General features: G+C 45.0%; 1 protein-coding gene across 1 annotated transcript in view; it reads left to right on the forward strand.

The window, feature by feature from the left end:
• LOC138370742 (involucrin-like) overlaps window positions 1–15,380 on the forward strand; it is a 34,401-nt gene extending 19,021 nt beyond the window's left edge. The window contains exon 3 of the mRNA XM_069335342.1: window positions 14,407–15,380. Within this exon, the coding sequence (XP_069191443.1) occupies window positions 14,407–15,380 (974 nt within the window). The remainder of the gene's footprint in view (window positions 1–14,406) is intronic.
• The last annotated feature ends 1,403 nt before the right edge of the window (window positions 15,381–16,783 follow it).

The raw sequence follows: 16,783 nt of genomic DNA on the forward strand, positions 1-16,783 counted from the left end.
CCAAACCTGCACACAGAAATAACACCACATGAAACTAGGAGGCATAGCAGGATGTGCAGAATACCCCCGTTGAAAAGCAGAGGTGCAACAGGTACTCTGAGAGAGAACTCTATCAACATCAGAGGCCCGAGACTGTTCAACACGCTTCCAGTACACATAAGGGACATAACTGGCCGACCCCTCACAGTGTTCAAGAGAGAACTATCAACATCAGAGGCCCGAGACTGTTCAACACGCTTCCACTACACATAAAGGGCATAACTGTCCGACCCCTCATAGTGTTCAAGAGAGAGAACTTGATAAACACCTCCAAAGGATACGTGATTAACCATGCTGTGACTCATACGTCAGGCTGCGAGCAGCCGCGTCCAACAGCCTGGTTAACCAGTCCAGCAACCAGAAGGCCTGGTCAACGACCGGGCCGTGGGGTCGCTAACCCCAAAATCATCTCAAGGTAACCTCCATGAACATTGATGCACTTCCTCGTGCATGAACATTATGGTACATTCTCGCTCATGACCACTGTGGCACTTCCTTCCCATGAACATTAAGGCACTTCCTCACATGTTATCCTTGTGGCACTCCTCACACATGATCAACGTGGCACTTATTCACACAAAATCACTTTAGCACTTCCTAATCCACGTGTATTGTGGCACACCCTCACACGTAATCACTGTGGCACTGTCTCACACATGACCATTGAGGCACTTCCTCCAACATGATCACTGAGATACTTCCTTACACATGATAACTGTGACACTTCCATGCACATCATCATTGTGGCACTTCCTCATTCAAGATCATCGTAGCACTTCCTTACTCATGATCACTGTGGCACTTCCTCACACGTGATCACGGTTGAACAGTCTTATAGACACTTGAACTTTCTCATCACTGCGGCACTTCCTGACACATGTTCACTCTGGCACTTCCTGACACATGATCATTCTGGCACTTCCTGACACATGATCCCTGCGGCACTTCCTGACACATGATCACTCTGGCACTTCTTGACACATGATCATTGTGGTACTATCTCAAACATGAACACTGCAGCACTTCCGCAGACCTAAACATTGTTGCACTTCCTAACACATGAACATTATGTCACTTCCTAATGCAGTATCATTGTAGCACTTCCTCACCTATGACCATTGTGGCACTTCCTCACACGTGAGCATTGTGTCATTACCTCACATCTAAACATTGTAGCATATTCTCACTCATGATAAATCTGTCACTTCCTCACGCATGAGAACTGTGGCACTTCCTCAGACATAAACACTGGCACTTTCCTACACATGATTGCTGTGGTACTTCCTCTGTCATGATCATTGAGGCAATTGCTCACACATGAACATTGTGGTACTTCCTCACACGTAACCACTGTGACACTTCCTTACACATGAGAATTGTGCCACTTTCTCACCCATGTTGCATTTCCTCACGCATAAACATTGTTTGCAATTCTTCACCTATGAACATTATGGTACTTCCTCGCACATGACCACTGTGGCACTTCCTTCTCATGACCATTGTGGTACTTCCTCACACATTATCACTGGGGCACTCCTCACTCATGATCAACGAGGCACTTATTCACACAAAATCACTATAGCACTTCCTCAACCATATGCATTTTGGTACACCCTCACACGTGATCACTGTGGCACTTCCTCACACATGATCACTCGGGTACTATTTAACAGATGAACACTGCGACACTTCCTCAGACATAAACATTGTTTCTCTTCCTCACACATGAACATTTTGTCACTTTTTCACTCATGATCACTGTAGCACTTCCTAACGCATGATCACTGTGGCAATTTCTCACGCATATGCATTTGTGGTACTTCATCACACATGATCACTGTGTCACTTCCTCGCTTATAATCACTGTAGCACTTACTTCCTCATGATCACTATGGAACTTCCTCATACCTGATCAATATTGAACTTTCTTACACACTTTTGAACTTTCTTGTCACTGTGGCACTTCCTCACACATGATCATTGTGGCACTTCTTCTCCCATTATCTATGTAGCACTTCCTTACACATTCTGAATGTGGCTCTTCCTCACGCATAAACATTAGGACACTTCCTCACACATAATCATTTACTTACTAATTATAACTCCCAGATCCCTTTCGCCATCCGACTTCGCAATTTCAACACCATCTAGCTCGTATCTTGTAACTCTATCATCATTACCTAGCCTCAGAACTTTACATTTATTAGGATTAAACTGCATCTGTCAATCCTTTGACCATTTCAAAACCCTATTTAGATCAACTTGAAGAGATAGTGAGTCTTCTTCCGTATTAATTTCCCTACCCATTTTTGTATCATCGGCAAATTTGCAAATGTTGCTACTCAAACCTGAATCTAAATCATTTTATATATTATAAACAACAGAGGGCCCAGGACAGAGCCTTGAGGCACTCCACTTACAACATTTTCCCACTCAGACTTGACTCCATTTATACTCTCTGTTTCCTTTGGTATAGCCATGCCCTAATCCAGCTTAATATAGCACCCCCAATACCATGAGCCTCTATCTTTTTAATCAGTCTTTCATGTGGCACTGTATCAAAAGCTTTGCTAAAGTCAAGGTACACAACATCCCAATCCTTACTACTATCAATTGTTACCTTGTTTTTATGTTCTTAACGCCATCCAGCTCATATCTTGTAACTCTATCATCATTGCCTAGCCTCAAAACTTTACATTTATCAGCATTAAACTGCATCTACCAATCTTTTGCCAATTTCAAAACCCTATTTATCACTTGAAGCGATAGTGAGTCTTCTTCCGTGTTAATTTTCCTACCGATTTTTGTATCATCGGCAAATTTGCAAATGTTGCTACTCAAGCCTGAATCTAAATCATTTATATATATTATAAACAACAGAGGTCCCAAGACAGAGCCATGAGGCACTCCACTTACAACATTATCCCACTCTGACTTAACCCCATTTATAATAACTCTCTGTTTCCTTTGGAATAGCCATGGGAACCATGGCTTCTTCAACACAACAACATATAAATAGGAGCTGCCTCATATGGGCCAATAGGCCTTCTGCAGTCACGTTTATTCCCATGTTCTTATGTTCTTATATGATCACTGTGGCACTTACTATCACATGATCACTGGCACTTGCTTAGACATGATAACTGTTGCACTTCCTCTCACATTATCACTGTGGCACTTTCTCACCCATGAATACTTTGGTACGTCATCCCACATGATCACTGTTGCACTTTTGTCACATGATCACTGTGGAACTTCCTCACCCTCCTCACACATGATGACTGTGTGAGGAGGTGCCAGTGCCTTCCTTACACATGATCTCAGTAGCACTTCCTCCCTCATGATGAGTGAGGCATTACCTCAGACATAAACATTGTGGCACTTTCTTACACATGATCACTGCGGCACTTCCTCTCCATGAACAATGTGGCACTACCTCACACACACAAATATTGTGGCAATTTTTCACATATGAACATTGTGGCACTTCCTCACACATAAACATTGTGACACTTCCTCACACATGATCACTGTACCATTTACTCACATACAATCACCGTGTTACTTCGTCCCACATGATCACTGGTGCACTTCCTTACCCATGAACATTGTCATTTCCTTACCCATGAATATTTTTGCACTTCTTCACACATGATTACTGTGGCACTTCCTCACACATGGTCACTGTGGCACTTCCTCACGCATGAACATTCTAGTACTTCTTAACCTATGAACACTGTGACACACATGAACATCCATGTAAAAGCAATGTAAAGGATTTGGGTGTGCTCATGTCGGGAGATCTTACCTTTAAAGAACACAATAAAGTAGCCGTCACAAGTACAAGAATAAGGACAAGTTGGATAACAAGAACCTTTCTCACTAGAGATGCTATGCCGATGATGATATTTTTCAAGACGTTAGTGCTCTCTAGAGTGAAATACTGCTACACAATGACAGCCTCTTTCAAAGCTGGAAAAATTGCTGACCTGGAGAGTGTGGAGAGATCTTTTGCTGCTAGAATCCACCCAGTAAAACATCTAAACTATTGGGACCGACTAAGAAGACAAAATCTCTATTCTCTTGTGCGCAGGCGGGAGAGATACGTAATAATTTACACATGGAAGATATTAGAAAGGGCTGGTCCCAAACCTGCACACAGAAATAACACCACATGAAACTAGGAGGCATAGCAGGATGTGCAGAATACCCCCGTTGAAAAGCAGAGGTGCAACAGGTACTCTGAGAGAGAACTCTATCAACATCAGAGGCCCGAGACTGTTCAACACGCTTCCAGTACACATAAGGGACATAACTGGCCGACCCCTCACAGTGTTCAAGAGAGAACTATCAACATCAGAGGCCCGAGACTGTTCAACACGCTTCCACTACACATAAAGGGCATAACTGTCCGACCCCTCATAGTGTTCAAGAGAGAGAACTTGATAAACACCTCCAAAGGATACGTGATTAACCATGCTGTGACTCATACGTCAGGCTGCGAGCAGCCGCGTCCAACAGCCTGGTTAACCAGTCCAGCAACCAGAAGGCCTGGTCAACGACCGGGCCGTGGGGTCGCTAACCCCGAAATCATCTCAAGGTAACCTCCATGAACATTGATGCACTTCCTCGTGCATGAACATTATGGTACATTCTCGCTCATGACCACTGTGGCACTTCCTTCCCATGAACATTAAGGCACTTCCTCACATGTTATCCTTGTGGCACTCCTCACACATGATCAACGTGGCACTTATTCACACAAAATCACTTTAGCACTTCCTAATCCACGTGTATTGTGGCACACCCTCACACGTAATCACTGTGGCACTGTCTCACACATGACCATTGAGGCACTTCCTCCAACATGATCACTGAGATACTTCCTTACACATGATAACTGTGACACTTCCATGCACATCATCATTGTGGCACTTCCTCATTCAAGATCATCGTAGCACTTCCTTACTCATGATCACTGTGGCACTTCCTCACACGTGATCACGGTTGAACAGTCTTATAGACACTTGAACTTTCTCATCACTGCGGCACTTCCTGACACATGTTCACTCTGGCACTTCCTGACACATGATCATTCTGGCACTTCCTGACACATGATCCCTGCGGCACTTCCTGACACATGATCACTCTGGCACTTCTTGACACATGATCATTGTGGTACTATCTCAAACATGAACACTGCAGCACTTCCGCAGACCTAAACATTGTTGCACTTCCTAACACATGAACATTATGTCACTTCCTAATGCAGTATCATTGTAGCACTTCCTCACCTATGACCATTGTGGCACTTCCTCACACGTGAGCATTGTGTCATTACCTCACATCTAAACATTGTAGCATATTCTCACTCATGATAAATCTGTCACTTCCTCACGCATGAGAACTGTGGCACTTCCTCAGACATAAACACTGGCACTTTCCTACACATGATTGCTGTGGTACTTCCTCTGTCATGATCATTGAGGCAATTGCTCACACATGAACATTGTGGTACTTCCTCACACGTAACCACTGTGACACTTCCTTACACATGAGAATTGTGCCACTTTCTCACCCATGTTGCATTTCCTCACGCATAAACATTGTTTGCAATTCTTCACCTATGAACATTATGGTACTTCCTCGCACATGACCACTGTGGCACTTCCTTCTCATGACCATTGTGGTACTTCCTCACACATTATCACTGGGGCACTCCTCACTCATGATCAACGAGGCACTTATTCACACAAAATCACTATAGCACTTCCTCAACCATATGCATTTTGGTACACCCTCACACGTGATCACTGTGGCACTTCCTCACACATGATCACTCGGGTACTATTTAACAGATGAACACTGCGACACTTCCTCAGACATAAACATTGTTTCTCTTCCTCACACATGAACATTTTGTCACTTTTTCACTCATGATCACTGTAGCACTTCCTAACGCATGATCACTGTGGCAATTTCTCACGCATATGCATTTGTGGTACTTCATCACACATGATCACTGTGTCACTTCCTCGCTTATAATCACTGTAGCACTTACTTCCTCATGATCACTATGGAACTTCCTCATACCTGATCAATATTGAACTTTCTTACACACTTTTGAACTTTCTTGTCACTGTGGCACTTCCTCACACATGATCATTGTGGCACTTCTTCTCCCATTATCTATGTAGCACTTCCTTACACATTCTGAATGTGGCTCTTCCTCACGCATAAACATTAGGACACTTCCTCACACATAATCATTTTTGGCTCTTCCTCACATATACTCACTGTGGTACTTCCTAACACACGAACATTGTGGCACTTTATTACACATGAACATTATGGCACTTACTCATCCATGAATCTTTTGGCACTTCTTCACACTGTTACTACACCTTCTTTGTAAAAAGCTCGAGTTCCTGGAAGGAACGTCTATCCCTCATTATTGGCTTGCTATGACAATTGGTAACTACAGGATTCATTAATTATAACCACTGTTCATAAAAAGAATAAAACACCAGTTTAATCTGTGCAGAGCACAAATAAAAACATAAACATTGTACAATCAAGATTAACAATTAAATGATTATGGGCTTATGACCACTGACACACGTCAATATATTCAACTTAGTAATAAATCACATGAATACCAGAGTCATTGCAAACACATAACCTTAAGCAAATAACAAACACTCCTTAACTTCAGCTGATACAGCCACAATCACAATCACAACCCTTCTACAACTGACGCAACATTCGCTCCGACTGACCGTGTGAGCTCCCAGGACACACTGTAGCCACAACGCCACGTAATTATAACACAGACGTCACACTTTCCTCACTATGATAACATTACCATACACTTATTAACATAAGTATTAAATACATTAGATATACTTGACACAATATACGCATATTACACACAGAAGTCACAATAGCGTGATGCATCAAATGAACAAATGCACAAGGGCCGTGATGAGGGTTCCAGCCTACGTCCGAGAAGATCGTAGGTTCTTAATCGACTGTCGTAGCTCAGTCGATTAAGGGACGTCTGGGATCCTCTCGGACGAAGGTTCGAACCCTCATCACGGCCCTTGTGGATTTGTTCGTTTAATACACTCATATAATTATACTTCCTGCTACAAAAGCATAGTCATCCAGTGACCCACATAGGTGGTACTACTGACGCTCACACAAACCGATCATGTCACATTCCCGTCCAACACAAGTGACCACACTCGTACACAGCTCCACTAGCCAACTCTCACACAGTGAGAATACAACAATATAATACAATGGAATAACTGCAATACCATCACATAAAATATATATCATAACATAGCACTATGAAATGAAGCCAGAAATATGGGCAACTGTAATACATCATTAATTTGAGGTGTGATGGAGAGTAAAATATTGAATTTGAATAGTTAGGAACCTGGCAAATACCTGAGGTTAAAAACACACATGAACATTGTGACACTTCCTCATGCATGAACATTGTGACACTTCCTCACACATGTCCATTGTGGCACTTCCTCGGACGCGACCACTGTGGCACTTCCTCAGACGTGACTACTTTGGCACTTCCTCACACATGATCACCGTGGCACTCCTACACACATGACCACCGTGGCACTTCCACACACACATGACCACCGTTGCACTTATCCACACATGACCACCGTGGCACTTATTCACTCATGACATCCGTGGCACTTCCACACACATGACCACCGTGGCATTTCCACACACATGACCACTGTGGCACTTATTCACTCATGACCACCGCGACACTTCCACACACATGACCACCGTGGCACTTCTACACATGATTTAGAAAGCATGGCACACATGCTTTCATACACATGGCACTTCTACACATGGATGAGAAACCGATGGTTTAATCAGAGTTGTAAGCTAACAAAACAGTTAAGTAAAAGGACGTGGAGAAACTATAGGAACAACAGAACACTAGAGAGCTGAGAACGGTACCAGAGCGTCATGAATGAATATGTAAGGGTGAGAAGAGAGGTAGAGAGGTAATATGAAAAAAGACATAGCGAGAAAGGCAAAGATTCAACCCAAACTGCTGCATACCCACATCAGGAGGAAAACAACAGTGAAGGAACAGGTAATGAAACTGTGGATAGGGGTAGAAAGATTCACTAAAAACGACAAGGAAGTGTGCGAACAACTCAATAAGAAATTCCAGGTCTTCACCTCAGAGCAAGGAGAAGTCCCAGAGATAAGAGAGGGAGCATCAAACCAGACACCACTAGAGGAGTTTATGATTATCAGTGAGAAAGTGAGGAAGCTTCTGCTAGATTTGGATGTGACAAAGGCTATAGGCCCGGATGGAATCTCACCATGGATTCTAAAGGAAGGAGCAGAAACTCTGTGCCTGCCACACTCCATGGTGTATAACAAATCACTGGTAACAAGTGAACTGCCAAAAATTTGGAAGACGGCCAATGTAGTACCAATATACAAGAAGGGTGACAGGCAGGAGGCACTGAACTACAGGCCAGTGTTCCTAACTTGCATTCCATGCAAGATGATGGAGAAGATTGTGCGAAAAAAGCTAGTGGAATATCTGGAGGGAAAGAACTTTGTAACACAACACCAGCATTGGTTCACAGAGGGTAAATCATGCCTAACAGGTTTAATTGAGTTCTATAACCAGGCAACAAAAATCAGGTAAGAGAGAGAAGGCTGGGCAGATTGCATATTCCTGAATTGCCAGAAAGCTTTTGACACAGTACCACATAAGAGACTAGTGCACAAACTAGAGATGCAGGCACGATTAAAAGGGAAGGTATTCAACTGGATAAGGGAGTACCTAAGCAACAGGTTACAGCGAGTCACCGTGAGGGGTGAGGTCTCGGAGTGGCGAGGAGTCATCGGTGGAGTCCCACAGGGATCAGTTCTTGGATCTATACTGTTTCTGATATACGTAAATGATCTCCCAGAAGGAATTGACTAGTTCCTTTCGATGTTTTCTGATGATGCAAAAATTATGAGGAGGATCAAGACAGAGGAAGATAGTAAGAGGCTACAAGATGACCTAGACAAACTGAAGGAATGGTCCGACAAATGGCTATTAAAGTTCAACCTAAGTAAATGTAAGGTAATGAAACTAGGAGGAGGAACTAGGAGGCCAGTCACTGGATACAGAATCGGAGATGAAGTCCTTCACGAAACAGAGAGAGAGAAATATCTAGGAGTTGATATCACGCCAAGCCTGTCTCCTGAAGCCCACATCAAAAGAATAACATCAGATGCCCATGCGAGGCTGGCTAACATCAGAACTGCTTTCAGAAACCTGTGTAAAGAATCCTTTAGAACCTTGTATACCACATATGTAAGGCCAATACTGGAATATGCAGCCCCCAGCATGGAGCCCGTACCTAGTCAAGCACAAGACGAAGCTGGAAAACGTTCAGAGGTATGCCACTAGTCCCAGCCACTAGTATGTTCTGTCCCAGAGCTAAGAGGCATGAGTTATGAGGACAGACTGCGTGAACTGCATCTCACGTCGCTGGAAGACAAAAGAGCTGGGGGAGACATGATCACCACATACAAAATTCTCAGGGGAATTGACAGGGTAGACAAGGATGGATTATTTAACACGGACGGTACACGCACATGGGGACACAGGTGGAAGCTGAGTACCCAAATGAGCCACAGAGACATTAGAAAGAACTTTTTCAGTTTAAGAGTAGTTAATAAATGGAATGCACTAGGAAGTGATGTGGTGGAGGCTAACTCCGTACACAGTTTCAGATGTAGATATGATAGAGCCCAGTAGGCTCAGAAATCTGTACATCAGTTGATTGACGGTTGAGAGGCGGGACCAAAGAGCCAAAGCTCAACCCCCGCAAGCACAACTAGGTGAGTACACACATGACCACCGTGGCACTTCCACACACTTGACCACCGTGGCACTTACACACACATGACCACCGTGGCACTTCCACACACATGACCACCGTGGCACTTACACACACATGACTACCGTGGCACTTCCACACACATTACCACCGTGGCACTTCCCCACACACATGACCACCGTGGCCCTTCCACACACACATGACCACCGTGGCCCTTCCCCACACACATGACCACCGTGGCCCTTCCACACACACATGACCACCGTGGCCCTTCCCCACACACATGACCACCGTGGCCCTTCCACACACACATGACCACCGTGGCACTTGCACACACACATGACCACCGTGGCCCTTCCCCACACACATGACCACCGTGGCCCTTCCCCACACACATGACCACCGTGGCCCTTCCACACACACATGACCACCGTGGCACTTGCACACACACATGACCACCGTGGCCCTTCCCCACACACATGACCACCGTGGCACTTCCACACACACATGACCACCGTGGCCCTTCCCCGCACACATGACCACCGTGGCACTTCCACACACACATGACCACCGTGGCACTTCCACACACACATGACCACCGTGGCACTTCCCCACACACATGACCACCGTGGCCCTTCCACACACACATGACCACCGTGGCCCTTCCACACACACATGACCACCGTGGCCCTTCCACACACACATGACCACCGTGGCCCTTCCACACACACATGACCAACGTGGTACTGCTAAACTTGAGTAAACTCGGTATATATTTTCTTTACTCCTGGACTGTCTACAGGTAAAGTAGCCCGCCTCTCGGGGTATACACACTGAGTTTTCTTTAGCACTGGATTACTCAGGACTTTGAAACACAAGTGTGGACTTACTAACCCTCCAGCTGTTGATATTCCTTTGGGAAAAACTCTAAACTAAATCCCAGAACTAACAAGGCTGAAGTACACTTGCTGGTAAGTGATTCAGGTAAATTCAGGTATTTGCAGGTAATAGTTTGTTTGTTCATGGCAGATAAATTTGAAAGGCATTAACATAGTGTTACATTATAGAGGAAGGTTCGAGAGAATTGAAATGAGCTTCTGTTTATTACTAACAGATGATATATAATTATATTAAGAATTAACGAACATGAGTCGTATAGCGCAATGCTCGGCGTCGTGGACTCATAAATAAGGATCCCAGGTTCGATCCCCCGGACAGGACAAACACGGTTGGGCACAGGAGGGTTATCATAGCCGTCACACTAGATTACTGACCGACCAACAAGCATGCTTCAGCCCTGAACATATTCCTGGACTGATGAAAACTCTCTCGGTGTATTATTGTCCCTTCACAAATATTAAACAAAAATCAATCATAAAACTTGTAGGTATATACGTGCTTATAAATAAGGATGATTGTTACAGTAATATATAGTATTTTGAAGCCAAAATATTGTTATTATATGAGTAACAAGTGACTCTAAATTTCTGCTGATGTTTCCCCCACCTAGACCAGCATCAGGTTTTCTAGCCAGCGGGTTCAACTTTTAAAGAAAACGTGTAAAATAGGGTAAACGCATGTACCAGCTGGCCTTTGCTCGGTAGAACTGCCGGTGCTTAACTAGTGTATACGGGGAGTGAGGTCTAGCACGTAACGTGATGCCTTCTATGTTTTCGTAACAAGTACGTTTTCAACTACTTTGATATTCAAGTTCGTGTCACAGACATATCTGTCTTTGAGACTGTACATGGAGAGCCTCTCCAACTTGTTCAGGTGTTCCGTGTTCCCTCTCCTATTTTCTCTCAATTTGATAATCGTTTTCAGCCGTATCGTTTTCATCCCCCCCTCTTTATTTGTTTTCTGCCTTTATGTACTCTCTGTTCCTACTATCATTAAAGGTAGTTAGATTCACTGGGTGAATCTAATTAGATTAGAATTAGATTCATAGGTGTGGTAGAATATGCAAGACTACTACCCATCCTGATCGTGAGAGAAAGATGCTCTCTCAACTAGGCTTGTGCCCCACGTCTGCTGTCCAGTTCTGTACAATGCTGTACACTGAGCATTGGGTACTGTATCACCTTTATCTAAGAGCACAAGTACCTTTTTTCAGATGACAGGGATTAGGCATCGCATCAGCAGTTGAGAAATTTTATGTGGTGACATACGCTGCCTGGTTCAACAAGCAGACGGCAGTTTATGCAACTCACCTGTATAATCATTAACAGCTAACCTCAAGTTAGCTGTTAAGTGTAGCAGGTAGCAGCAAGAGTCACGTGTGACTTAACCTGCCCCAATGGTCTTGATATTCCTTCCTCCCTCTTCAGGCCACTTACGGGCTATTCATGCTTAGAGACACTTGGCCTGTTTTTACTGTTATTCTGGTAATATAGTCCCCGTGGCTAGTATAATTGTCAATCTCCGTGACGAAGTGATAAACACTCGCCCGGCGCTTCGCGAGCGCTTTGGCCTGGGTTCGTATCCTGGCCGGGAAGATTGACTGGGAGTCAATCTTAACTATAGCCTCTGTTCACCCAGTAGTGAATGGGTACCTGTTTGTTAAACAATTTGGTGGGTCGTATTCAGGGAAAAATAGGATTAAGGACCAGCCCGAAACGCTACGCGTGCTTGTGGCTTTACAAGAATATAAGAACTCTTGAATATAAATAAAAAAAAAATAGTCTAAGACTTATTACATACTCTCGCCCGCTCATAGTGATGAGCAGTTCAGAAATTGTATGTTTGGTAACATACGCTGCCTGGTTATACAAGCAGACGGCAGTTTATGCAACTCATCTGTATAATCATGGGGAAAGGGGTGGGGGGGGGGGGGGGAACGACCACAAGTTGGCTGTTGAGTGTAGCAGGTAGCAGCAAGGGTCATGTGTGACTTGACCTACCCCAATGATCTTGATCTCTCATCCCTCTCCAGGACACTTACGGGCTATTCATGCCCGTGCCACCTCTTGGGTGGCTTAATCTTCATCAATTAATCAATCCAGGACACGTCAGTGAATTTTAACCAATTAGATGCACGTGTTAGGTTGAAACTATATTCTGATTGGTGCTCTATTGGAATGCTTTTAACCTAAGTGATATGAGGCTTGAGTTCAGCATCTTGCTTTGAGCTCCGTCTGGTCATTCTCGGTAAAGCTGTGAGTTGCTTAGAACGAGTGCTCTCTTGAGCTCCTAAGTACCATAACCCATGATAGTTACAAGAGCTCACTCCACCACACATCCCAGTGGAAACGAGTCTCTATTCATTGACAGCTAAGAAGAGGCACGAGTATGAATGTGTTTACTGTGTGGTGTGACTGTTGAGTAGGTAAACTCCCCGCAAATACACAACGTAACTTTCGCTGTTTTCCGCTTGTTACAACTTGTAATAATGTTCTTACATCTGGTAATAAAATTGTTATTAAAACGTTGTTACAACGTGCTATATTGGTTGTTACAACGTGCTATATTGGTTGTTACAACTTGTTAGGTGTTAAAACTAGTTGGAAGGTTGAAGCAACGTCGTACGTTCATCGTGTGTTTGGCATTTGCGTTCACGTTACAAACTCACATTTTGTGGTGCTAACTACAGCCAATGAGTTTGGTGAATGCTCTTGACTTTATTTGGTGCGGCCATTCAAAGTGAGACGCCCACGGAGTGCCGTTCATGGACGTGCCCATGTTTATGAATGTATTTACAACCCATGTTAGTTTGTATGTGAATGCAAATAATTACCTGAGCATTGCTTTGAGCTCTAATTGTCCCTTGCATACGGCATTGGTGTTCAGGCTGTTGTTATTGATTAAGGTGGTCATATACCAATAATCACCTAGTTGTACTCACCTAGTTGTGCTTGCGGGGGCTGAGCTCTGGCTCTTTGGTCCTGCCTCTCAATCGTCAATGAATTGGTGGATAGATTCCTGAGCCTACTGGGCTCTATCATATCTACATTTAAACCCGTGTATGGAGTCAGCCTCCACCACATTACTGCCTAATGCATTCCATCTGTTAACTACTCTGACACTGAAAAAGTTCTTTCTAACGTCTCTGTGGCTCATTTGGATGCTCAGTTTCCACCTGTGTCCCCTTGTTCGCGTACCACCAGTGTTAAAGAATTTGTCTTTATCTACCCTGTCGACACCTAACCAGTGTTAAGGTCTGGATGTATTACGTCACCTGGGCCCTGGGTACCGTCGGTAAGAAATGATACGATGCGTATATTTACCTATGACAGCTCTTAAAGTTGAGACAATTATCCACATTTCCATGTGAATAAACATTTTCGTTTTGCGTTCTAATATAGTTAATAGATTCGTATGTTAAACACATGGAGTTTCCGGAAATTCTTTCTCATTCACATTGTAGGCTGTTGCCGTATAGGTCCCACAAACGGATCCTCCGCCTATAATTAGTCATTTCAGAAATATAATGAACTGATTACTCTGATTTCCCTGCACCACCTGGTAGAGATCAGATACGACCTACGCCACCTGGTAGAGATCAGATACGACCTACGCCACCTGGTAGAGATCAGATACGACCTACGCCACCTTGTAGAGATTAGATACGACCTACGCCACCTGGTAGACATCAGGCACGACCTGCGCCACCTGGTAGAGATCAGATACGACCTACGCCACCTGGTAGAGATCAGATACGACCTACGCCACCTTGTAGAGATTAGATACGACCTACGCCACCTGGTAGACATCAGGCACGACCTGCGCCACCTGGTAGACATCAGACACGACCTGCACCACCTGGTAGAGATCAGATACGACCTACGCCACCTGGTAGACATCAGACACGACCTGCACCACCTGGTAGAGGTCAAACACGACCTGCACCACCTGGTAGAGATCAGAAACGACCTGAACCACCTGGTAGAGGTCAGACACGACCTGCACCACCTGGTAGACATCAGACACGACCTGCACCACCTGGTAGACATCAGACACGACCTGCGCCACCTGGTAGACATCAGACACGACCTGCACCACCTGGTAGACATCAGACACGACCTGCGCCACCTGGTAGACATCAGACACGACCTGCGCCACCTGGTAGACATCAGACACGACCTACACCACCTGGTAGACATCAGACACGACCTGCAACACCTGGTAGACATCAGACACGACCTGCGCCACCTGGTAGACATCAGACACGACCTGCACCACCTGGTAGACATCAGACACGACCTGCGCCACCTGGTAGACATCAGACACGACCTGCAACACCTGGTAGACATCAGACACGACCTGCGCCACCTGGTAGACATCAGACACGACCTACACCACCTGGTAGACATCAGACACGACCTGCAACACCTGGTAGACATCAGACACGACCTGCACCACCTGGTAGACATCAGACACAATCTATGTCTAGGAAGATCTGCGTCAGATCTTGTGCTTTTGCTACGGGCCGTCTTACCTTGAGCATAGCTGTTATGAGCAGTTGACATTCCTCCCAAGCCTCCCAACTGCACACCTCAGCGGTATACGTTTAGAGTGATCTCAGACACAGATCATGGTGGGTGTGGTAGCGTATACTAGTACACTACCCTCCCTGACCGTGGTGGGTGTGGTAGAGTATGCTAGTACACTACCCTCCCTGACCATGGTGGGTGTGGTAGAGTATGCTAGTACACTACCCTTCCTGACCATGGTGAGTGTGGTAGAGTATGCTAGTACACTACCCTTCCTGACCATGGTGGGTGTGGCAGAGTATGCTAGTACACTACCCTCCCTGACCATGGTGAGTGTGGTAGAGTATACTAGTACACTACCCTCCATGACCGTGGTGGGTGTGGTAGAGTATGCTAGTACACTACCCTCCCTGACCGTGGTGGGTGTGGCTTCGAGAGGTTCCAAGTAAGACGTTCACCTTGTTCTCCTCCACTAAACACATTGGGGATGCGACTGACGTCTACACCGGCCTTGTGTTCGTGTGTGTGTGTGTGTTCGTGTGTGTTTGTATTCGTGTGTGTGTGTGTGTGTTCGTATGTAAGTGTGTGTTCGTGTGTGTAGTCACCTATTTGAACTCACCTATTTGTGCTTGCGGGGGTTGAGCTCTGGCTCTTTGGTCCCGCCTCTCAACTGTCAATCAGCTGGTGTACATATTCCTGAGCCTACTGGGCTCTATCATATCTACATTTAAAACTGTGTATGGAGTCAGCCTCCACCACATCACTGCCTAATGCATTCCATCAGTTAACTACTCTGACACTGAAAAAGTTCCTTCTAACATCTCTGTGGCTCATGTGGGTACTCCGTTTCCACCTGTGTCCCCTTGTTCGCGTACCACCAGTGTTGAATAGTTTATCCTTGTCTACATGGTCGATTCCCCTGACGATTTTGTAGGTTGTGATCATGTCTCCCCTTACTCTTCTGTCTTCCAGTGTCGTAAGGTGCATTTCCCGCAGCCTTTCCTCGTAACTCATGCCTCTTAGTTCTGGGACTCGTCTAGTGGCATACCTTTGGACTTTTTCCTGCTTCGTCTTGTGCTTGACAAGGTACGGGCTCAATGCTGGGGCCGCATACGCGTGTGTGTTCGTGTGTGTGTGTGTGTGTGTGTGTGTGTGTGTGTGTGTGTGTGTGTGTGTGTGTGTGTGTGTGTGTGTGTGTGTGTGTGTGTGTGTGTGTGTAATTACCTAAGTGTAATTACCTAAGTGTAATTACCTAAGTGTAGTTACAGGATGAGAGCTACGCTCGTGGTGTCCCGTCTTCCCAGCACTCTTTGTCATATAACGCTTTGAAACTACTGACGGTCTTGGCCTCCACCACCTTCTCACTTAACTTGTTCCAACCGTCTACCACTCTATTTGCGAAGGTGAATTTTC

Source organism: Procambarus clarkii, chromosome 33 (genome assembly GCF_040958095.1).
Source record: "Procambarus clarkii isolate CNS0578487 chromosome 33, FALCON_Pclarkii_2.0, whole genome shotgun sequence".
NCBI classification, from domain to species: Eukaryota; Metazoa; Arthropoda; class Malacostraca; order Decapoda; family Cambaridae; genus Procambarus; species Procambarus clarkii.